Source organism: Myxine glutinosa, chromosome 9, assembly GCF_964187855.1.
Source record: "Myxine glutinosa chromosome 9, kmMyxGlut1.1, whole genome shotgun sequence".
In the NCBI taxonomy this organism is placed as follows: Eukaryota; Metazoa; Chordata; class Myxini; order Myxiniformes; family Myxinidae; genus Myxine; species Myxine glutinosa.
Genome location: NC_136269.1, coordinates 145,820,902 through 145,845,457, shown reverse-complemented (window position 1 = coordinate 145,845,457; position 24,556 = coordinate 145,820,902). Strand labels below are relative to the sequence as shown.

Below are 24,556 nucleotides of genomic sequence, written 5' to 3'. Positions count from 1 at the left end.
CCATCAACTTCACTCTAGTCTAAGTTTGCTTTAGATGGGCAGAATGGGGGTTCGCAATGGCACGTCATCAACTTCACTCTAGTCTAAGTTTACTTTAGATGGGCATCATGGGGGTTTGTGATGGCACGCCATCAACTTCACTCTAGTCTAAGTTTGTTTTAGATGGGCAACATGGGGGTTCGCGATGGCACGTCATCAACTTCACTCTAGTCTGTTTGCTTCAGACGGGCAGCATGGGGGTTTGCGATGGCACGCCATCAACTTCACTCTAGTCTAAGTTTGCTTTAGATGGGCAGAATGGGGGTTCGCAATGGCACGTCATCAACTTCACTCTAGTCTAAGTTTACTTTAGATGGGCATCATGGGGGTTTGTGATGGCATGTCATCAACTTCATTCTAGTCTAAGTTTGCTTTAGATGGGTAGCATGGGGGTTCACGGTGGCACGCCATCAACTTCACTCTCGTCTAAGTTTGCTTTAGATGGGCAACATGGGGGTTCACGATGGCACGTCAACTTCACTCTAGTCTAAGTTTGCTTTAGATGGGCAGGATGGGGGTTTGTGATGGCATGTCATCAACTTCACTCCAGTCTAAGTTTGCTTTAGATGGGCAGCATGGGGGTTCGCGATGGCACGTCGCCTTCACTCTCGTCTAAGTTTGCTTTAGATGGGCAGGATGGGGGTTCGCGATGGCACACCATCAACTTCACTCGAGTCGAAGTTTGCTTTAGATGGGCAGCCTTTAGGGTTTGCGATGGCACGTCATCAACTTCACTCTAGTCTAAGTTTGCTTTCGATGGGCAACATGGGGGTTTGCGATGGCATGTCAACTTCACTCTAGTCTAAGTTTGCTTTAGATGGGTAGCATGGGGGTTCGCGGTGGCACGCCATCAACTTCACTCTCGTCTAAGTTTGCTTTAGATGGGCAACATGGGGGTTCACGATGGCACGTCAACTTCACTCTAGTCTAAGTTTGCTTTAGATGGGCAGGATGGGGGTTTGTGATGGCATGTCATCAACTTCACTCCAGTCTAAGTTTGCTTTAGATGGGCAGCATGGGGGTTCGCGATGGCACGTCGCCTTCACTCTCGTCTAAGTTTGCTTTAGATGGGCAGGATGGGGGTTCGCGATGGCACACCATCAACTTCACTCGAGTCGAAGTTTGCTTTAGATGGGCAGCCTTTAGGGTTTGCGATGGCACGTCATCAACTTCACTCTAGTCTAAGTTTGCTTTCGATGGGCAACATGGGGGTTTGCGATGGCATGTCAACTTCACTCTAGTCTAAGTTTGCTTTAGATGGGCAGCATGGGGGGTTGCGATGGCACATCATCAACTTTACTCCAGTCTAAGTTTGCTTTAGATGGGCAGCATGGGGGTTTGCGATGGTCACGCCATCAACTTCCCTCTAGTCTACGTTTGCTTTAGATGGGCAGAATGGGGGTTCGCGATGGCACATCATCAACTTCACTCTAGTCTAAGTTTACTTTAGATGGGCATCATGGGGGTTTGTGATGGCATGTTATCAACTTTACTCTCGTCTAAGTTTGCTTTAGATGGGCAACATGGGGGTTCGCGATGGCATGTCAACTTCACTCTCGTCTAAGTTTGCTTTAGATGGGTAGGACGGGGGTTTTTGATGGCATGTCATCAACTTCACTCTCGTCTGAGTTTGCTTTGGATGGGCAACATGGGGGTTTGCGATGGCATGCCATCAACTTCACTCTAGTCTAAGTTTGCTTTAGATGGGCAGCATGGGGGTTAGCGATGGCACGCCATCAACTTCACTCTAGTCTAAGTTTGCTTTAGATGTGCAACCTTTAGGGTTTGCGATGGCACGTCATCAACTTCACTCTAGTCTAAGTTTGCGTTAGATGGGCAGCATGGGGGTTCGCGATGGCACGCCATCAACTTCACTCTAGTCTAAGTTTGTTTTAGATGGGCAACATGGGGGTTCGCGATGGCACGTCATCAACTTCACTCTTGTCTGTTTGCTTTAGACGGGCAGCATGGGGGTTTGCGATGGCACGCCATCAACTTCACTCTAGTCTAAGTTTGCTTTAGATGGGCAGAATGGGGGTTCGCAATGGCACGTCATCAACTTCACTCTAGTCTAAGTTTACTTTAGATGGGCATCATGGGGGTTTGTGATGGCATGTCATCAACTTCATTCTAGTCTAAGTTTGCTTTAGATGGGTAGCATGGGGGTTCGCGGTGGCACGCCATCAACTTCACTCTCGTCTAAGTTTGCTTTAGATGGGCAACATGGGGGTTCGCGATGGCACGTCAACTTCACTCTAGTCTAAGTTTGCTTTAGATGGGCAGGATGGGGGTTTGTGATGGCATGTCATCAACTTCACTCCAGTCTAAGTTTGCTTTAGATGGGCAGCATGGGGGTTCGCGATGGCACGTCGCCTTCACTCTCGTATAAGTTTGCTTTAGATGGGCAGGATGGGGGTTCGCGATGGCACACCATCAACTTCACTCGAGTCGAAGTTTGCTTTAGATGGGCAGCCTTTAGGGTTTGCGATGGCACGTCATCAACTTCACTCTAGTCTAAGTTTGCTTTCGATGGGCAACATGGGGGTTTGCGATGGCATGTCAACTTCACTCTAGTCTAAGTTTGCTTTAGATGGGCAGCATGGGGGGTTGCGATGGCACATCATCAACCTTACTCTAGTCTAAGTTTGCTTTAGATGGGCAGCATGGGGGTTTGCGATGGTCACGCCATCAACTTCCCTCTAGTCTACGTTTGCTTTAGATGGGCAGAATGGGGGTTCGCGATGGCACGTCATCAACTTCACTCTAGTCTAAGTTTACTTCAGATGGGCATCATGGGGGTTTGTGATGGCATGTTATCAACTTTACTCTCGTCTAAGTTTGCTTTAGATGGGCAACATGGGGGTTCGCGATGGCATGTCAACTTCACTCTCATCTAAGTTTGCTTTAGATGGGTAGGACGGGGGTTTTTGATGGCATGTCATCAACTTCACTCTCGTCTGAGTTTGCTTTGGATGGGCAACATGGGGGTTTGCGATGGCATGCCATCAACTTCACTCTAGTCTAAGTTTGCTTTGGATGGGCAACATGGGGGTTTGCGATGGCACGTCAACTTCACTCTAGTCTAAGTTTGCTTTAGATGGGCAGCATGGGGGTTTGCGATGGTCACGCCATCAACTTCACTCTAGTCTACGTTTGCTTTAGATGGGCAGAATGGGGGTTCGCGATGGCACGTCATCAACTTCACTCTCGTCTAAGTTTACTTTAGATGGGCATCATGGGGGTTTGTGATGGCATGTTATCAACTTCACTCTCGTCTAAGTTTGCTTTAGATGGGCAACATGGGGGTTCGCGATGGCATGTCAACTTCACTCTCGTCTAAGTTTGCTTTAGATGGGCAGGATGGGGGTTTGTGATGGCATGTCATCAACTTCACTCTCGTCTGAGTTTGCTTTAGATGGGCAGCATGGGGGTTCGCGATGGCATGCCATCAACTTCACTCTAGTCTAAGTTTGCTTTGGATGGGCAACATGGTGGTTTGCGATGGCACGTCAACTTCATTCTAGTCTAAGTTTGCTTTAGATGGGCAGGATGGGGGTTCGCGATGACACACCATCAACTTCACTCGAGTCTAAGTTTGCTTTAGATGTGCAGCCTTTAGGGTTTGCGATGGCACGTTATCAACTTCACTCTAGTCTAAGTTTGCTTTAGATGGGCAGCATGGGGGTTTGTGATGGCATGTGAACTTCACTCTAGTCTAAGTTTGCTTTAGATGGGGTGGATGGGTGTTTGCGATGGCACGTCATCAACTTCACTCTAGTCTGTTTGCTTTAGACGGGCAGCATGGGGGTTTGCGATGGCACGCCATCAACTTCACTCTAGTCTAAGTTTGCTTTAGATGGGCAGAATGGGGGTTCGCAATGGCACGTCATCAACTTCACTCTAGTCTAAGTTTACTTTAGATGGGCATCATGGGGGTTTGTGATGGCATGTCATCAACTTCATTCTAGTCTAAGTTTGCTTTAGATGGGTAGCATGGGGGTTCGCGGTGGCACGCCATCAACTTCACTCTCGTCTAAGTTTGCTTTAGATGGGCAACATGGGGGTTCACGATGGCACGTCAACTTCACTCTAGTCTAAGTTTGCTTTAGATGGGCAGGATGGGGGTTTGTGATGGCATGTCATCAACTTCACTCCAGTCTAAGTTTGCTTTAGATGGGCAGCATGGGGGTTCGCGATGGCACGTCGCCTTCACTCTCGTCTAAGTTTGCTTTAGATGGGCAGGATGGGGGTTCGCGATGGCACACCATCAACTTCACTCGAGTCGAAGTTTGCTTTAGATGGGCAGCCTTTAGGGTTTGCGATGGCACGTCATCAACTTCACTCTAGTCTAAGTTTGCTTTCGATGGGCAACATGGGGGTTTGCGATGGCATGTCAACTTCACTCTAGTCTAAGTTTGCTTTAGATGGGCAGCATGGGGGGTTGCGATGGCACATCATCAACTTTACTCTAGTCTAAGTTTGCTTTAGATGGGCAGCATGGGGGTTTGCGATGGTCACGCCATCAACTTCCCTCTAGTCTACGTTTGCTTTAGATGGGCAGAATGGGGGTTCGCGATGGCACGTCATCAACTTCACTCTAGTCTAAGTTTACTTTAGATGGGCATCATGGGGGTTTGTGATGGCATGTTATCAACTTTACTCTCGTCTAAGTTTGCTTTAGATGGGCAACATGGGGGTTCGCGATGGCATGTCAACTTCACTCTCGTCTAAGTTTGCTTTAGATGGGAAGGACGGGGGTTTTTGATGGCATGTCATCAACTTCACTCTCGTCTGAGTTTGCTTTGGATGGGCAACATGGGGGTTTGCGATGGCATGCCATCAACTTCACTCTAGTCTAAGTTTGCTTTGGATGGGCAACATGGGGGTTTGCGATGGCACGTCAACTTCACTCTAGTCTAAGTTTGCTTTAGATGGGCAGCATGGGGGTTTGCGATGGTCACGCCATCAACTTCACTCTAGTCTAAGTTTGCTTTAGATGGGCAGCATGGGGGTTTGTGATGGCATGTGAACTTCACTCTAGTCTAAGTTTGCTTTAGATGGGGTGGATGGGTGTTTGCGATGGCACGTCATCAACTTCACTCTTGGCTGTTTGCTTTAGGTGGGCAGCATGGGGGTTTGCGATGGCACGCCATCAACTTCACTCTAGTCTAAGTTTGTTTTAGATGGGCAACATGGGGGTTCGCGATGGCACGTCATCAACTTCGCTCTAGTCTAAGTTTGCTTCAGATGGGCAGGATGCGGGTTTGCGATGGCACGTCATCAACTTCACTCTAGTCTAAGTTTGCTTCAGATGGGCAGCATGGGGGTTAGCGATGGCACGCCATCAACTTCACTCTAGTCTAAGTTTGTTTTAGATGGGCAGGATGCGGGTTTGCGATGGCACGTCATCAACTTCACTCTAGTCTAAGTTTGTTTTAGATGGGCAACATGGGGGTTCGCGATGGCACGTCATCAACTTCGCTCTAGTCTAAGTTTGCTTCAGATGGGCAGGATGCGGGTTTGCGATGGCACGTCATCAACTTCACTCTAGTCTAAGTTTGCTTCAGATGGGCAGGATGGGGGTTTGCGATGGCACGTCATCAACTTCACTCTAGTCTAAGTTTGTTTTAGATGGGCAGCATGGGGGTTTGTGATGGCATGTGAACTTCACTCTAGTCTAAGTTTGCTTTAGATGGGGTGGATGGGTGTTTGCGATGGCACGCCATCAACTTCACTCTAGTCTAAGTTTGTTTTAGATGGGCAGGATGCGGGTTCGCGATGGCACGTCATCAACTTCGCTCTAGTCTAAGTTTGCTTCAGATGGGCAGGATGCGGGTTTGCGATGGCACGTCATCAACTTCACTCTAGTCTAAGTTTGCTTCAGATGGGCAGCATGGGGGTTAGCGATGGCACGCCATCAACTTCACTCTAGTCTAAGTTTGTTTTAGATGGGCAGGATGCGGGTTTGCGATGGCACGTCATCAACTTCACTCTAGTCTAAGTTTGTTTTAGATGGGCAACATGGGGGTTCGCGATGGCACGTCATCAACTTCGCTCTAGTCTAAGTTTGCTTCAGATGGGCAGGATGCGGGTTTGCGATGGCACGTCATCAACTTCACTCTAGTCTAAGTTTGTTTTAGATGGGCAACATGGGGGTTCGCGATGGCACGTCATCAACTTCGCTCTAGTCTAAGTTTGCTTCAGATGGGCAGGATGCGGGTTTGCGATGGCACGTCATCAACTTCACTCTAGTCTAAGTTTGTTTTAGATGGGCAGCATGGGGGTTTGCGATGGCACGTTATCAATTTCACTCGTGTGTGTGTGTGTGTGTGTGTGTGTGTGTGTGTGTGTATGTGGGGGGGGGGGGGGGGGTGGCGGGGGGTCTGCGGGGGGGGGGGTCTGTGGGGTCTGTGGTCTGTGTCCATTTGCGGGTTTCAGGAGGTGGAACGGAGTCCTCCCAGGACCCAAAGTATCCACTTCTTCTTCTCTAAGGGATCACGGTTCACGGACCAAACTGTTCAACTTTTTCAGTTTTGTCCCAAGGAATCTTTTCAGGAATTGTCACCGAACCCCGGATTGTCTCCAGGTGTATTTCATTTGTGGTAATATTCCCGGGGATGGTTTAAAAAAAAAAATCTCAGTGAGGTTCTTCTTCATCATTCCAGTTGCTCCAATTACCACGAGTACAATTTCGATGCTCTTCAGCTTCCAATATCTCTTGACCTCATTTCTGAGTTCCTGGTACACTACGTGGCCAAAAGTATGTGGACACCCCTTCTAATTAGTGGATTCGGGCAAAAACTAAGGAGCATTGCTGTATTGCCTGAACATAAATAATTGTATATGTCCACTGCGCTCCATAGCACGGGTGGACCGGCACTTCATAGGTCGTTGACAACACTTGTGAGCTTGTTTTGTTTCATCATCATAATCATCATCATCATCATCATCATCATTATCATCATCATCATTGTCATCAACTTCATAATCCTCACAATCATCAGACTAAATTACCCAATTTGGTGTCTCTTTTTGGTCGATGCACCTGGTTGTTATAGTTATCCAATGTCAACTGAACTCGCCTGGGGGCAGGGCCGGTGCCAGACTATTTTGCACCCTAGGCAAGGCCAGCTACTTGCATCCCCTCCCCTCCCCAAAATTATTATTTTTTGCCAACTTTGATTATTAAAAACAGATGTTTTGTTGAAAAAATAAAAAGCAGAAAACTTGAAACTGCTGAATTTATTTTAAATTGCAAGAATAAGTACCTGTAAGATGCCAACAGCACCAATATTAAAGGCGCAATATCCATTAATATGGCAGTGGCCATTTTAGTGCTAGCGGCCAAGTTGATCCGTTCGAATCTCTAATCAGCAAACAATTAAATCTCCCGTTTTCCTGACGTTGATCAATCCATGTGCCCAACGACGAAATGGCGGCAGCGTTTTGAACATGCCAGATGTGACGTATGGGAGAAGGCGCATGGGAGCAGGCTCCGTCAGTTTCAAACAGGATGTGACGTATGCCATGAAGCGTACATGCTCAAAATTAATCACTTACACTATTATGAACAATGAACTATTATATTTTCCTTTTATTATGTTTTTTCTTAAAACAATAATTTGTATTTAACTGTGACCCTTTAAGGTTCAGTAATGCGCCCCTCTGATGTCTGCGCCCTAGGCGGCTGCCTAGTTGGCCTAATGGTAGCGCTGGCCCTGCCTGGGGGACTTGGAGTCTGTCATATCTCGATCATAAGACAATGGTTGGTTTCCTCGCAACCCTCCCGTGCAAATTCTCCATGTGAATGTGGACCATGTAGCGCCGCTCATGGTGGGAGAGCGTATTCGGACAGTCCGTCCATCTCGATAGTTTCCGCCTTAATTTTTCATTTTCAGGGAATACTTTCAGTATTTTATGTTTCTTAAGGCTCGACAGCAAAAGATCTGGAGGAATTCCGATGTTTATTTGTTTTTTCCAGCTTGCAATATCATTTGTGATGTGCACCTGCTGTTCTCACCACTTGCTTACTTCATTGGATTTTAGTTAATTGATTCAAAAAATGGTTTTTATATATTTGACTGTTGTTTCTGGCCTATTTAGACACATTTTTTTGTTCTTATTCCTTTCTTTTTTTGGACTGCACACAAAATAAAGTTGATCCAGCCCCACAAATTATTTTTCAGAAAGCACAAATGGCCATAAAGTGCTTATGATCCTAAATTTCTGTGGACCCCACACCAAATTGCCTTCATGTTATGCGCTTGCATGACCCCACTCTTTTCAATAGAGATTGACACCCTTGTGGTGGTGGTGATGTCACAATATTAGAATTTGGTTTAGAATTTGCTGTTATGGATTCGTCACTTCCGTTGTGGTGGTTTGCATCCACTGTAAATATTTCTGATTCCATGTACTATTATTGTTTTCAAAAGGTTTATTGTCTATGAACTGTTTTCAAAAGGTAAAAAAGTTAATGTTGAAAGAAACAGGAAACCGGATCGGGAACCGGATGACCAAGAGGAAGAAGAGGGAAAAAGAAGGCGGAGCGAGGGAGTCGTACAAGAAAGCCGAGCCGCTCCGAGTTCTGAAGCGAACGTTGTCGAACGGGAGTCACGAGCGAACTTTCGGTATTCCCGGGGAAGGGATTCCTGCGATAGAGTTGTCATCGTTGTGACCGATCAACCTGCGTGTCAGGTTTTTGGCGGTGGATTCCGAGGAGAATTACCGTCGGGCCGTTACGTCTCAAGAACGGGTCGTTGGCCATTTTGACTCGCACGCTTCGCGTGTCGAGCAAGGTTTCTTTGCTCCGTCAGCCGTTTTCACCGCTTTCAGACGTATCTGGTGAATGTGTGTGCACCGTGGCTTTTGAAGATTAATTTGCGGGTCGCCGACTGTGAGCCGTGAAAGTCCATACCCGAGGGTGTGATTTCCCAGTCGCCTTGAGGGCGCCTTTGTGCAGCTTTGGGCTGTGTGACTGTACTTGCCATCCGCACGGGATTCTGGTCTCGATTGGACATTGTTCTGGCGATCGCTGGAGCGAATCGACTTCCGCTTGAAACCGGAATCAACTTGGGTTTGAGGCCGGGAAAGAGACATTGGGAATGTTCTTGCTTCACTCACTTGGAGCACCGTGAGTTATATATGATGAAACTGATGGTACCATCATAGGACATATTGATTGTACTCTTGATTACTATTATTGTTGTACTGTTATTCTTGTGTGATCTTAATACAATATTTGTTTGTGAGTAACAATTGGGGTGGCTTCTCCATTGATCTTTGACATACAGAATAATGCATTTTTCTGCCGTGACTCCTCTCGGGGCTCGGAGGTACACTGTGACCAGGGGTTCAGGGAGGAGCACATAACAGAAATTGGGGGCTCGTTCGGGATTAAATTCCCCACCACTGGTCTGGGATAGAATTCCCAAAATTCCCAAATTTTGAATTTTTTTTTCTAACATTCCCAAATTTTTCAAACAAATTGTAATTTTTTTTTGTGTGAAGGTTAACAGATGTTAACTGATAGTCACCATGGTGTTTGGCACAGAACAGTTTGCGGCGTCCCCTAATGAGGCACAGTTCCAAGCGTTAAAAAAATCGGAACTCTTGATATTGGCCAGACATTTTAACTTGGACGTCCGAGTTAATATGAAGAAAGCAGAGATGCAGACATTGGTGGTAGAATCTCTGGTGGGACAAGGAACATGGACAGAGGTAGCCTTGGATTGGTTACCCGAGGAAAAAGAAAATGTGGAGCTCCGGAAAATGGAGATGCAACTGCAGAGCCAGGAAAGGTTAAAAGCAGAGGAAAGGAGAGCTGCAAGAGAACTCGAGGAGAGACGAGCAGAGGAAAGGAGAACTGAAAGGGAACTCGAAGAAAAAAGAGAAAAGGAAAGAGCAGAGGAAAGGAGAACTGAAAGGGAACTCAAAGAAAAAAGAGAAAAGGAAATGGCAGAGGAGAGAAGAGCCGAAAGGGAGTTAAGGGAACGTGACATGGAGTATCAGAAGGAACTTAAACTCAAGGAGTTGGAATTAATTGGAGAACGGGGAGAAGTCGTATCCATGCCGGATGGTTCGACAACTAGTCAGAACACCTGGGATGATGGTAAGCATGTGAGGCTGGTTCCACCCTTCAATGAAAAGGAGGTAGCCAAGTTTTTTTTACACTTTGAGAAAGTGGTTCAAATGCTAAAATGGCCTGTGGGGTCCTGGACTATGTTAGTGCAAAGTGTTCTGGTGGGTAAAGCTCAAGATATATTTTCGGCTTTACCGATTGACAAATGTACAGATTATGAGGAAGTGAAGAAAGCCATTCTCAAAGCCTATGAATTGGTCCCTGAAGCTTACCGGCAAAAATTCCGGAATGCCAGGAAGAGGGAGAGTGAGACCCATGTGGAGTTTGCCAGAATGAAGGAAACCATGTTTGATCGGTGGTGTGATTCGAAGGGGATTGGGAAAGACTTCGAACTGTTGCGACAATTGATCTTGGTGGAGGAATTCAAACAGTGTGTCCACGAGGACATTAAAGTACATCTGGAGGAAAAGAAGGTACCAGAGTTGTATGAGGCAGCAACCGTGGCAGATGACGATGCCTTGACACACAGGATGGGGTTCCACACACCTAACTTCCTGCCGAGATTTCGCCAGGGGAGTTATGGTACATCCGGTGCAGAGAACGAATATTCATGGGGGCGGCCTAGAGATGACGATTAGGACAAAAGTGATACCATGACTTTTAGGGATCAGAAGACTACAGTTCCAAGACAGACTTATCTTCCGGGGGGCGCGAGGCAGACCACGAGTTTTTCCTCCGGGCTTACTTGCGCTTTTTGCAAGAAACCTGGAAATTTGATGTCCCAATGTTATGCCCTGGAAAGGAAAAAACAGGAGCGGAGTCAGACTAGTACAACTCCGAATGCATTGGCAAATGCGAGAAATCGTCCTTGGAGGAAAGTGCCTTGTGAAGGTTCCCATGCCAAAGTTACGGAATCACAGAACGACCTTGTTCAAGAGGGTTACAAACCTTTTATTTCAGAGGGGTTTGTGTCACTGGATGGAGACTTGACTAACCAGAGACCGATTGGGGTATTGAGGGACACAGGAGCACATCAATCTTTGATGCTTGAGGGCATTTTGCCATTGTCAGAGAAGACGGCAACTGGTGTTAGTGTTCTTTTAAAGGGGGTTGGTGGCTGTGTTAAAGCCCCACTTCATGTCATCCATTTGAAGTCTGATTTGGTGTCAGGACCAGTCACCGTAGGGTTATAAGCCACTCTACCTGTCGAGGGAATATCTTTTGTTATCGGGATTGATTTGGCCGGTGGTCAAGTTTCTGGTTACCCGATGTTTGTTGAAAAGCCTAGTATGAAAAATAACACAACACAGGTAGAGCAGGAGATTCCGGGTATCTTTCCATCCTGCACTGCGGCTCGTGCTATGGGTAGGAAGCGCTCTGAAGAGAAGAGGAAGGTACTGACGTCACGCTTTGCACAGACACTTCTTGTCAAGTACCCTGAAACTAAGTGTCAGCACACACAAGTCAGCGATGGAGGCAATATTGGCAAGCTCTTTGTAGGTGGACTGAACTTCAACACAAGGGAAGATGTTCTGGACTCTGTCTTCGGCAAATATGGACCGCTCTTGGAAGTGCTGCTGATAAAAGACAGGGAGATGCAAAAGTCAAGAGGGTTTGGCTTTGTCACGTTTGAAAACACAAAGGACACCAAAGATGCAGAAAAGGATTTGAATGGCAAGGATTTGGATGGTCGGACCATAACAGTAGAGAAGGCAGGCCATGGGCGTCGAGGGGGCTACAGAGGAGGAAAACGTGGAGGTAGTTTCAGGGGTGGCTATGGCTCCCAGGGTGGGAGTAGTAGTTTTGGTGGTGGCCGCAGTCGAGATTACTATGGAGGCTCCCAGAGTCACGGCAGCTCCCGAAGGGATGTTTATCAGGGTAGTGGCCAAGAAGGAGACCTCTATTCACGTGACTACAGCGACAAGCGCTCCAACCGTGATTATTATGGAAGTTTGGAAGAGTTTGAAGCACTGAATGCTGCGGAGCAGCCGAGCCAAGATTCCTACACGGCTTAACCGTGAACTCCACGTTCCTAAAGGCGTCCATGTAGTGAATACTTCCAGGCCTCACCATAAAACCACCATGAAACCTGTCTCTCAGCTCGGCCTCCCTAAAAAAGTGCTATAGATTTGCTTGACTTTGGATTTTTGATCACAACCCCTTAATAACCTTCATTCAAAAAATGAAAAATAAAAACCAGAGGTTGAAGAGATGGAGTTTGGCTTTGCATGAGTTCGGCTTGGAAATTGAGCATGTAAAAGGCAGGGATAATGTCGTTGCTGATGCTTTGTCCAGAGTGAACTAACTTTGGAAATCTCTGTAGGTTGTTTGAAGTTTTGTTGCTTTATTTTGGGGAAATATTGAATATCGTTGCTCACGGGAATTGATGATTTGGGGTGTGAGTTTACTTTTGTTTGTTGGGAGAGTTTTGCCTACAAAGAAAGTTTTCACTGTGTTCAAACTTTCTTTCTTGAGGGGGGGAAGTGTTACGGATTCGTCACTTCCGTTGTGGTGGTTTTCATCCACTGTAAATATTTCTGATTCCATGTACTGTTATTGTTTTCAAAAGGTTTATTGTCCATGAACTGTTTTCAAAAGGTAAAAAAGTTAATGTTGAAAGAAACAGGAAACCTGATCGGGAACCGGATGACGAAGAGGAAGAAGAGGGAAAAAGAAGGCGGAGCGAGGGAGTCGGACAAGAAAGCCGAGCCGCTCCAAGTTCTGAAGTGAACGTTGTCGAACGGGAGTCACTAGCGAACTTTCGGGATTCCCAGGGAAGGGATTCCTGCGACAGAGTTGTCATCGCTGTGACCGATCAACCTGCGTGTCAGGTTTTTGGCGGTGGATTCCGAAGAGAATTATCGTTGGGCCATTACGTCTCAAGAACGGGTCGTCGGCCATTTTGACTCGCGCGCTTCGTGTGTCGAGCAAGGTTTCTTTGCTTCGTCAGCCGTTTTCACCGCTTTCAGACGTATCTGGTGTGTGTGTGTGTAGACCGTGGCTTTTGAGGATGATTATGCGGTTCGCCGACTGTGAGCCGTGAAAGTCCATACCCGAGGGTCTGATTTCCCAGTCGCCTTGAGGGCGCCTTTGTGCAGCTTTGGGCTGTGTGACTGTACTTGCCATCCGCATGGGATTCTGATCTCGATTGGACATCATTCTGGCGATCGCTGGAGCGAATCGACTTCGGCTTGAAACCGGAATCAACTTGGGTTTGAGGCCGAGAGAGAGACATTGGGAATGTTCTTGGTTCACTCACTTGGAGCACCGTGATTTATATATTACGAAACTGATGGTACCATCATAGGACATATTGATTGTACTCTTGATTACTATTATTGTTGTACTGTTATTCTTGTGTGATCTTAATACAATATTTGTTTGTGAGTAACAATTGGGGTGGCTTCTCCATTGATCTTTGACATACAGAATAATGCATTTTTCTGCCGTGACTCCTCTCAGGGCTCGGACGTATACCGTGACCAGGGGGTCGGGGAGGAGCACGTAACATTGCCCTAATATCTGGTTATCCTGTGCATTTGCGTTGGTGGTTTTTTGATTCAAGTGAACCATGTTTTACTTGCAGGTTGCTCGTGAATCATGAAATGCACAATGAAATCAGATTTTACAAGCTGCTGTTTTAAAGGAAAAATGATGAAGCTGAAGATCACAGTTCTGGAAAATGTTATTAGGTTTACCCTGCATTTAAATGCAGAATACCTATTGTTTTTCCTCGAGTTTATTATTAATCTCCCGCCTGATTTTTCATCTCCGAAAACTTTAAAATCCATGTTCTCAGCAACCGTTGGTCCGATTGACACGAATTTTTCACCACTGATTGGCTAGACATGTAGAATTTTTACCGATAATTATGATGTCATAGGTCACGTGGTGTGGTCTCCATCTTGGAAAATACCTACAACTTTGCCCGTATATTTCTCCGAAACGGCTCAATAGAAGAAATTGAGTAATGGCTCATTCTAAAGAACTCTGCAATGGGACCAAAAAAATGTGTTTATTTAGGAGAATAAAGTGCTAACGCTACGAAGTTAGAATTTGACAATTAGACCCCTTGATGCCACGAATATATTTGTCTCACATGACCTTCGTGAAAGAGCAAATTCAGAACGCAAAACATTTCGATGTCATACGTCACATGGTTCGGCCGCCATATTGTTTTTTGTGAAAAACACTAAAACCCCTTTTCCTCCGCAACGTCTGAACAGATCGAGCCCAAACTTTGCATGCAGAATCGCATACCCATGACGAACAAAAAGTTCGTTTTCTGGAAACTTAGATTATATGTGTTTTAGACTTAAAACTAAAAACGAAGACTAAAAACTTAGATTAACGTCAATCATGATGATATCTCGTGCGTCGCATAGTTTAGGAGTTATGACGTTTTCAAGCAAAAACCTTAAATCCTATCTCCTCCCTAATTTTTAAAGATATCGAGTGGAAACTTTACACAAATGGTCCACATGTGGGAAGGTTAAAACGTTACTTGGGAAGCTTCCATAAGTCACATGGTTTGGCCGCAATAAATAAATGAACGAAAATCTTAAAAAGCTTCTGTCTCTTGAACCGCTACATTTATAGACTTGAAATTTTAATGTAATGTAGCTCTCATCACAGGGAATAAGTGTTTAAAAATTCAACATGATTGGTTGTACGGTCTGGAACCTCGAAGTCGTTATTTTTGAAAGAAGAAGAAACGCAACACTTTTTCTTCTCAGGCCATGTAATGGATTGCGCCATTGCTATTTTTCCGATTTATTTCCTTAAAAAATCATTTTCTCTGCAATAATTGGACCGATTGACAGGAAATTTTCACCATAGGAGCGACTCGGCCTGTAGAATATTTTAATCTTAATTATGACGTCACAGGTCATGTGTTATGGGCGCCATCTTGGAAAAACCAAAAAATTTGCACCTCTATATCTCCGAAATGGCTCAATGCAAGAAATGGAGTAATGGCTCATTCTAAAGAACTCTGCAATGGGACCAAAAATGTGTTTATTTAGGATAATAAAGTGCTAACGTTATGAAGTTAGAATTAGACAAATAGACCCCTTGATGCCACAAATATGATATTTTTCTCACATGACCTTCGTGAAAGAGCAAATTCAGAATGCAAAACATTTCGATGTCATACGTCACATGGTTTGGCCGCCATATTGTTTTTTGTGAAAAACACTAAGACCCCTTTTCCTCCTCAACGGCTGAACAGATCGAGCCCAAACTTTGCATGCAGAATCGCATACCCATGACGAACAAAAAGTTTGTTTTCTGCAAACTTAGATTACATGTGTTTTAGACTTAAAACGAAAAACTAAGACTAAAAACTTAGATTAACGTCAATCATGATAATATATCTATCGTATGTCGCATAGTTTAGGAGTTATGATGTTTTTAAGCAAAAGCCTTAAATCCTATCTCCTCCCTAATTTTTGAAGATATCGAGTAGAAACTTTACACAAATGTTCCACATGTGGGGAGCTTAAAAGGTTACTTGGGAAGCTTCCATAAGTCACATGGTTTGGCCGCAATAAATAATTGAACAAAAATCTGAAAAAACCTTTTATCTCTTGAACCGCTACATTGATCGACTTGAAATTTTAATGTAATGTAGCACTCATCAAGGGGAATATGTGTTTAAAACTTCAATATGATTGGTTGTACGGTCTGGAAGCTCGAAGTCATTATTTTTGAAAGAAGAAGAACCACAACACTTTTTCTTCTCATGCTGTGTAACAGATTACGCAATTGCCATTTTTCGTATTTATTTTCTCTTTAAAAATAATTCTCTGCAATGGTTTGACCAATGGACAGGAAATTTTCACCAAAGGAGCGCTTTGGCGTCCCGTTTGTCGGCATTAGTTGATGGATGTTAAGCTGGCCATCCCATTTGTCGGCATTAGTTGGTGGACATTAAGCTGGCCATCCCATCCTTCGGCATTAGTTGATGGACGTTAAGCTGGCCATCCCATCTGTCGGCATTAGTTGATGCACGTTAAGCTGGCCGTCCCATCTGTCGGCATTAGTTGGTGGACGTTAAGCTGGCCATCCCATCTGTCAGCATTGGTTGATGGATGTTAAGCTCGCCGTCCCATCTGTCGGCATTGGTTTCATCAGGATGAAATTTCTTGAGCATCATCAAGGGATAAATTTATGGAGAAAAAAAAATGAAAGCAGGAAGGCGGAGGAAACTGGTCATCACTGCCAGCATTTATAAAGTGGCAGTTCTCGTTCTTTTTATGTTTCTATGCTAATTTGGACTTTCTTTAAGGATTTGTGTCCTGGTGAGCAGAATACCAGAGGGTGTTAACAATTTCATGAAAGTTATTCTTCCTTCGTCCCTTACAGGATGGACCGGAACTTTTATCAGAGCTCTGTGCTGCTCAAGCTTCATGTTCCTGGTCGCTCACCTTTGCTTCCAGATCACGGTCACCGTGAAGTATGCTTATGGCCAACTCCAATTACCCTACAACTGTAAGGATCCACCACCACGCACAACACTATGTCATCACGTTATCTCCGTTCACATTGCCATTCCTTACATTCACAGCTGTCATGTATGTCACACCCGCCATGTGTCATGCACGATAAGTTAAACCTCACATCAAAATCATTTCCCTCGCCTCACTAATGTAAACATACAACACCTAAACAATAAAAAAAACTCCAAAGGTTAATGTTCGATTTGGTGTTCCCATCTGATCCCTTCATGATGTTGACATCCCAGGTTCAAATTCCACATACCAATATTCTTGTAATTCATTAAAGAGGATACTGGTGTCTATTTGTCGTTGTCCTACCTGTAATATGTGGACGAGTCTTTGATAATACAGAAAGCAAATGTTCAAGGTTTTGTTAGTTTATGTCTGTTTCAAATTCATGTTCAAGGTTTTGTTGGTTTATGTCTGTTTCAAATTCATGTTCAGGGTTTTGTTGGTTTATGTGTGATTTCAAATTCATGTTCAAGGTTTTGTTGGTTTATGTCTGTTTCAAATTCATGTTCAAGGTTTTGTTAGTTTATGTGTGATTTCAAATTCATGTTCAAGGTTTTGTTAGTTTATGTCTGTTTCAAATTCATGTTCAAGGTTTTGTTAGTTTATGTCTGTTTCAAATTCATGTTCAAGGTTTTGTTGGTTTATGTCTGTTTCAAATTCATGTTCAGGGTTTTGTTAGTTTATGTCTGTTTCAAATTCATGTTCAAGGTTTTGTTAGTTTATGTCTGTTTCAAATTCATGTTCAAGGTTTTATTGGTTTATGTCTGATTTCAAATTCATGTCCAACGTTTTGTTGGTTTATGTCTGTTTCAAATTCATGTTCAAGGTTTTGTTAGTTTATGTCTGTTTCAAATTCATGTTCAAGGTTTTATTGGTTTATGTCTGATTTCAAATTCATGTTCAAGGTTTTGTTAGTTTATGTCTGTTTCAAATTCATGTTCAAGGTTTTGTTGGTTTTTGTCTGTTTCAAAATCATGTTCAAGGTTTTGTTGGTTTATGTCTGTTTCAAATTCATGTTCAGGGTTTTGTTAGTTTATGTCTGTTTCAAATTCCTGTTCAGGGTTTTGTTGGTTTATGTCTGTTTCAAATTCATGTTCAAGGTTTTGTTGGTTTATGTCTGTTTCAAATTCATGTTCAGGGTTTTGTTAGTTTATGTCTGTTTCAAATTCATGGCCAAGGTTTTATTGGTTTATGTCTGATTTCAAATTCATGTTCAGGGTTTTATTGGTTTATGTCTGTTTCAAATTCATGTCCAAGGTTTTGTTAGTTTATGTCTGTTTCAAATTCCTGTTCAGGGTTTTGTTGGTTTATGTCTGATTTCAAATTCATGTTCAGGGTTTTATTGGTTTATGTCTGTTTCAAATTCATGTTCAGGGTTTTGTTAGTTTATGTCTGTTTCAAATTCCTGTTCAGGGTTTTGTTGGTTTATGTCTGATTTCAAATTCATGTCCAACGTTTTGTTGGTTTATGTCTGATTTCAAATTCATGTTCAAGGTTTTGTTGGTTTATGTCTGTTTCAAATTCATGTTCAAGGTTTTGTTAGTTTATGTCTGTTTCAAATTCATGGCCAAGGTTTTATTGGTTTATGTCTGATTTCAAATTCATGTTCAGGGTTTTATTGGTTTATGTCTGTTTCAAATTCATGTTCAGGGTTTTGTTAGTTTATGTCTGTTTCAAATTCCTGTTCAGGGTTTTGTTGGTTTATGTCTGATTTCAAATTCATGTCCAACGTTTTGTTGGTTTATGTCTGATTTCAAATTCATGTTCAAGGTTTTGTTGGTTTATGTCTGTTTCAAATTCATGTTCAAGGTTTTGTTGGTTTATGTCTGTTTCAAATTCATGTTCAGGGTTTTGTTAGTTTATGTCTGTTTCAAATTCATGGCCAAGGTTTTATTGGTTTATGTCTGATTTCAAATTCATGTTCAGGGTTTTGTTAGTTTATGTCTGTTTCAAATTCATGTTCAAGGCTTTGTTGGTTTTTGTCTGTTTCAAAATCATGTTCAAGGTTTTGTTGGTTTATGTCTGTTTCAAAATCATGTTTTTTTTTTTTTTTTTTTTTTTTTTTGTATACAAGATCGAGGCTCGTGAAAGAGCGAACATTTATCACACAGAAAGACAAACCGACAAACCGACACATAACCGACAAACCGACACATAAAACAAATAACATCGGGAGCGGTAGACAAGATGGGGAGAGAGGGGGAAGGACACAAACACAACATTTGAGAGCAGGAACCGAGAGACATGGAGACATCGAGAGATCTGTGGGAGGGAGAGGGCTTTGCGGGGGAGGCATGGGAAAGGGGGTGGGAGAGGCATAAAACATATGGACACTGCCAGGACTACCAGGAAAGAAGTTGGAATTACAAACAAGGTGGATCTGGGGTGAATTAGTGGGGATAGAAAAGATCAAGGTTTTGGATGGGGGAAGATAAGAGATGGTGGTGAACAGCTGTTTTAAAGACCTGGAGGGAGGAGTGGGATTGAAGGGAGTGTGGGAGTTTGTTCCAGAGGTGGGAGAAAAGAGGAATGAAGGAGTGAAGGTGAGCAGAGAGCCGAGATTTCGGCAGTTTAACCATCAGAGGCTTGCAGGCAGATCTTGTGCGACCTGTAGGAATATTTGCGGGACAGAGCACAGAGAGAGCTGGGGGAGCAAGGCCGGAGAGGAGTCGGTAGAAGACAGAAAGACCACCTACCTGCCTGCGGTGAGTGAGTGAAAGGCCCTCAGAGATAGCTTCATCGCGTGAGATTCCAATGATTCTGAAAGCTTTGGTTTCAACAGCGTGAAGCCGAGCTAGGTGTGAGGCAGGAGCACCAGCCCATAGGGGAGAACAGTATTCCATTTAGCTGCGGATGAAAGCCTTGTATGTGGTGAGGAGCTCAGGTGTGCCGAGGAAGGACTTCGCACGACGGAGGATGCCCAGTCGGCGACTGGCTTTGCAGGCCAGCTTGGAAATGTGGTTTTCCCAAGAAAGATCATGGCAGATAGTGAGACCCAAAAGCTTGAGCGACAGAACTTCTTGTTCAAGGTTTTGTTGGTTTATGTCTGTTTCAAATTCATGTTCAGGGTTTTGTTGGTTTATGTGTTTCAAATTCATGTCCAAGGTTTGTTGGTTTATGTCTGTTTCAAATTCATGTTCAGGGTTTTGTTGGTTTATGGCTGTTTCAAATTCATGTTCAGGGTTTTGTTAGTTTATGTCTGTTTCAAATTCATGTTCAAGGCTTTGTTGGTTTTTGTCTGTTTCAAAATCATGTTCAAGGTTTTGTTGGTTTATGTCTGTTTCAAAATCATGTTTTTTTTTTTTTTTTTTTTTTTTTTTGTATACAAGATCGAGGCTCGTGAAAGAGCGAACATTTATCACACAGAAAGACAAACCGACAAACCGACACATAACCGACAAACCGACACATAAAACAAATAACATCGGGAGCGGTAGACAAGATGGGGAGAGAGGGGGAAGGACACAAACACAACATTTGAGAGCAGGAACCGAGAGACATGGAGACATCGAGAGATCTGTGGGAGGGAGAGGGCTTTGCGGGGGAGGCATGGGAAAGGGGGTGGGAGAGGCATAAAACATATGGACACTGCCAGGACTACCAGGAAAGAAGTTGGAATTACAAACAAGGTGGATCTGGGGTGAATTAGTGGGGGTAGAAAAGATCAAGGTTTTGGATGGGGGAAGATAAGAGATGGTGGTGAACAGCTGTTTTAAAGACCTGGAGGGAGGAGTGGGATTGAAGGGAGTGTGGGAGTTTGTTCCAGAGGTGGGAGAAAAGAGGAATGAAGGAGTGAAGGTGAGCAGAGAGCCGAGATTTCGGCAGTTTAACCATCAGAGGCTTGCAGGCAGATCTTGTGCGACCTGTAGGAATATTTGCGGGACAGAGCACAGAGAGAGCTGGGGGAGCAAGGCCGGAGAGGAGTCGGTAGAAGACAGAAAGACCACCTACCTGCCTGCGGTGAGTGAGTGAAAGGCCCTCAGAGATAGCTTCATCGCGTGAGATTCCAATGATTCTGAAAGCTTTGGTTTCAACAGCGTGAAGCCGAGCTAGGTGTGAGGCAGGAGCACCAGCCCATAGGGGAGAACAGTATTCCATTTAGCTGCGGATGAAAGCCTTGTATGTGGTGAGGAGCTCAGGTGTGCCGAGGAAGGACTTCGCACGACGGAGGATGCCCAGTCGGCGACTGGCTTTGCAGGCCAGCTTGGAAATGTGGTTTTCCCAAGAAAGATCATGGCAGATAGTGAGACCCAAAAGCTTGAGCGACAGAACTTCTTGTTCAAGGTTTTGTTGGTTTATGTCTGTTTCAAATTCATGTTCAGGGTTTTGTTGGTTTATGTGTTTCAAATTCATGTCCAAGGTTTGTTGGTTTATGTCTGTTTCAAATTCATGTTCAGGGTTTTGTTGGTTTATGGCTGTTTCAAATTCATGTTCAGGGTTTTGTTAGTTTATGTCTGTTTCAAATTCATGTCCAAGGTTTTGTTGGTTTATGTCTGTTTCAAATTCATGTTCAGGGTTTTGTTAGTTTATGTCTGTTTCAAATTCATGTCCAAGGTTTTGTTGGTTTATGTCTGATTTCAAAATCATGTTCAAGGTTTTGTTGGTTTATGTCTGTTTCAAATTCATGTCCAAGGTTTTGTTGGTTTATGTCTGTTTCAAATTCATGTTCAGGGTTTTGTTGGTTTATGTCTGATTTCAAAATCATGTTCAAGGTTTTGTTGGTTTATGTCTGTTTCAAATTCATGTTCAGGGTTTTGTTGGTTTATGTCTGTTTCAAATTCATGTTCAAGGTTTTGTTGGTTTATGTCTATTTTCAAATTCATGTTCAAGGTTTTGTTGGTTTATGTCTATTTTCAAATTCATGTTCAATGTTTTGTTGGTTTATGTCTGTTTCAAATTCATGTTCAAGGTTTTGTTGGTTTATGTCTGATTTCAAATTCCTGTTCAAGGTTTTGTTGGTTTATGTCTGTTTCAAATTCAAGAACGTTTTCAGATTAATTTTCCCCTTTCGACAATTAACTAATTTCCAAACCATTTTACCCAGCATGCATGTGAGGAAGAACTTTTGTTTCCTCCATCATCGTAGGTGGATGGAGGTTATGTTTTCACAGCAAAAAAGGTTATGGATGGATTCAGTCAAAATTTGGTGGACATTTTGTGTGTGGGACAAGGACGAAATGATTAGATTTTTGTTTAGATTCGGATCTGGTTCCAGATTCTAGAATTTTAAAGTGATTCTTTACCATTAAAAGATGGTTCCAAAGCGATATATCGCACAATCTTTCAAAAAGTTATGGATGGGTTTGGACTAAACTTGGTGGATGAGTTGGGTAGGTGACCAGACCAAGCCTATTGAATTTTGATTAAGGTGCGGTTGCATATCTGACCTATCGGTGGGATACAAAATGTAAACTGTTCAGCCCAGCAGAGAGAGGTATGTGGGCTACCGAGTGCCATTCTAGTTGAAGTCCTGGGCCCAACACACAGGACCTTGAGAGAATGTCTGGGTTGAGTTCATCTCAAGTGTCCAAACAAGAACCATTCACTTTATACCCTCAATGAGATGAGTTGGATGATTGAACTGATGTGACTTTATCCAATTCAATCTCTAATTTATCTTAATTGAGTATCCTATTTGATTGTAACCCTTACACTTAAAAATAGTCAGGGCCCTTCGGGATATTTTGGGGCCGTTTGGTTCAAATTCTTCCAAAAGCACTTCCAAAACTTCCAAATTCTTCCAAATATGGTCCAGTCAGTGGCTGCTAAAAGTCCATCCAGAAAAATGTAAAGTTCAAAGTCTTAGGAATAAAGCCAAAGTTGACCTGTCTTACTAATTCAGAAAAGTGGACACTTTTCACACATCAGAGGATGTTATGTCAATGAAGGATCTTGGGGTTACCATCGACATTTTAGTGTCATTTGAACACATAACCAGGACAAAATATCGAAGGAAAACAAAATGGCAGGCCTAGTCGGAAAGACCTTTATTTACCTCGATGAGGATATGGTTGAAGGACTCTACAAAGCCTTTGTACGGCCTAGTTTGGAATATGCTCACCCTGTGAGGAATTCATGCAAGGTAAAAATATATTGCTGCCTTGGAAAATATACAAAGGAGAGCGACAAGACTGGTCCCATCCTTGAAAGGCCTCACTTATAAGGAGAGCCTTAAATAAACAGAATCTTTCGACTCTAGTTCATGCATGTGCATGTGGAGGCGGAACAGGTTAATCAGACTCATGATGGAGTTATGAGGAGTGCACATCATCTTGTGCTGTCTATGCTGGCTCGCACAGAGACAGGTGCATTGAATATGACAATAAATGTACACCTCATCGACAGCACAATGTTTCCATAATTAGAGGACACTCTTTTATCTACAGCACAATGTTTCCATAGCTAGAGGACACTCTTTCATCTACATCACAATGTTTCCACAGCTAGAGGACACTCTTTTATCGACAGCACAATGTCTCCATATCTAGAGGACACTCTTTCATCTACAGCACAATGTTTCCAGAACTAGAGGACACTCTTTCATCTACAGCACAATGTCTCCATATCTAGAGGACACTCTTTCATCTACAGCACAATGTTTCCATAGCTAGAGGACACTCTTTCATCTACAGCACAATGTTTCCATAGCTAGAGGACACTCTTTCATCTACAGCACAATGTTTCCATAGCTAGAGGACACTCTTTCATCTACAGCACAATGTTTCCATAACTAGAGGACACTCTTTCATCTACAGCACAATGTCTCCATATCTAGAGGACACTCTTTCATCTACAGCACAATGTTTCCAGACCTAGAGGACACTCTTTCATCTACAGCACAATGTCTCCATATCTAGAGGACACTCTTTCATCTACAGCACAATGTTTCCATAGCTAGAGGACACTCTTTCATCTACAGCACAATGTTTCCATAGCTAGAGGACACTCTTTCATCTACAGCACAATGTTTCCATAGCTAGAGGACACTCTTTCATCTACAGCACAATGTTTCCATAACTAGAGGACACTCTTTCATCTGCAGCACAATGTTTCCATAGCTAGAGGACACTCTTTCATCTACAGCACAATGTTTCCATAGCTAGAGGACACTCTTTCATCTACAGCACAATGTTTCCATAACTAGCGGACACTCTTTCATCTACAGCACAATGTTTCCATAGCTAGAGGACACTCTTTCATCTACAGCACAATGTTTCCATAACTAGAGGACACTCTTTCATCTGCAGCACAATGTTTCCAGAACTAGAGGACACTCTTTCATCTACAGCACAATGTTTCCATAGCTAGAGGACACTCTTTCATCTACAGCACAATGTTTCCATAACTAGCGGACACTCTTTCATCGACAGCACAATGTTTCCATAGCTAGAGGACACTCTTTCATCTACAGCACAATGTTTCCATAGCTAGAGGACACTCTTTCATCTACAGCACAATGTTTCCATAGCTAGAGGACACTCTTTCATCTACAGCACAATGTTTCCATAACTAGAGGACACTCTTTCATCTGCAGCACAATGTTTCCAGAACTAGAGGACACTCTTTCATCTACAGCACAATGTTTCCATAGCTAGAGGACACTCTTTCATCTACAGCACAATGTTTCCATAACTAGCGGACACTCTTTCATCTACAGCACAATGTTTCCATAGCTAGAGGACACTCTTTCATCTACAGCACAATGTTTCCATAGCTAGAGGACACTCTTTCATCTACAGCACAATGTTTCCATAGCTAGAGGACACTCTTTCATCTACAGCACAATGTTTCCATAGCTAGAGGACACTCTTTCATCTACAGCACAATGTTTCCATAGCTAGAGGACACTCTTTCATCTACAGCACAATGTTTCCATAGCTAGAGGACACTCTTTCATCTACAGCACAATGTTTCCATAACTAGC

At 43.5% G+C, this 24,556-nt stretch overlaps 1 protein-coding gene across 1 annotated transcript in view; it reads left to right on the top strand.

The window, feature by feature from the left end:
- Positions 1-24,556, top strand: part of PIEZO2 (piezo type mechanosensitive ion channel component 2) — a 474,200-nt gene that overhangs the window by 87,385 nt on the left and 362,259 nt on the right. The window contains 1 exon segment of the mRNA XM_078785142.1: positions 16,487-16,612. Coding sequence (XP_078641268.1) covers positions 16,487-16,612 — 126 coding nt within the window.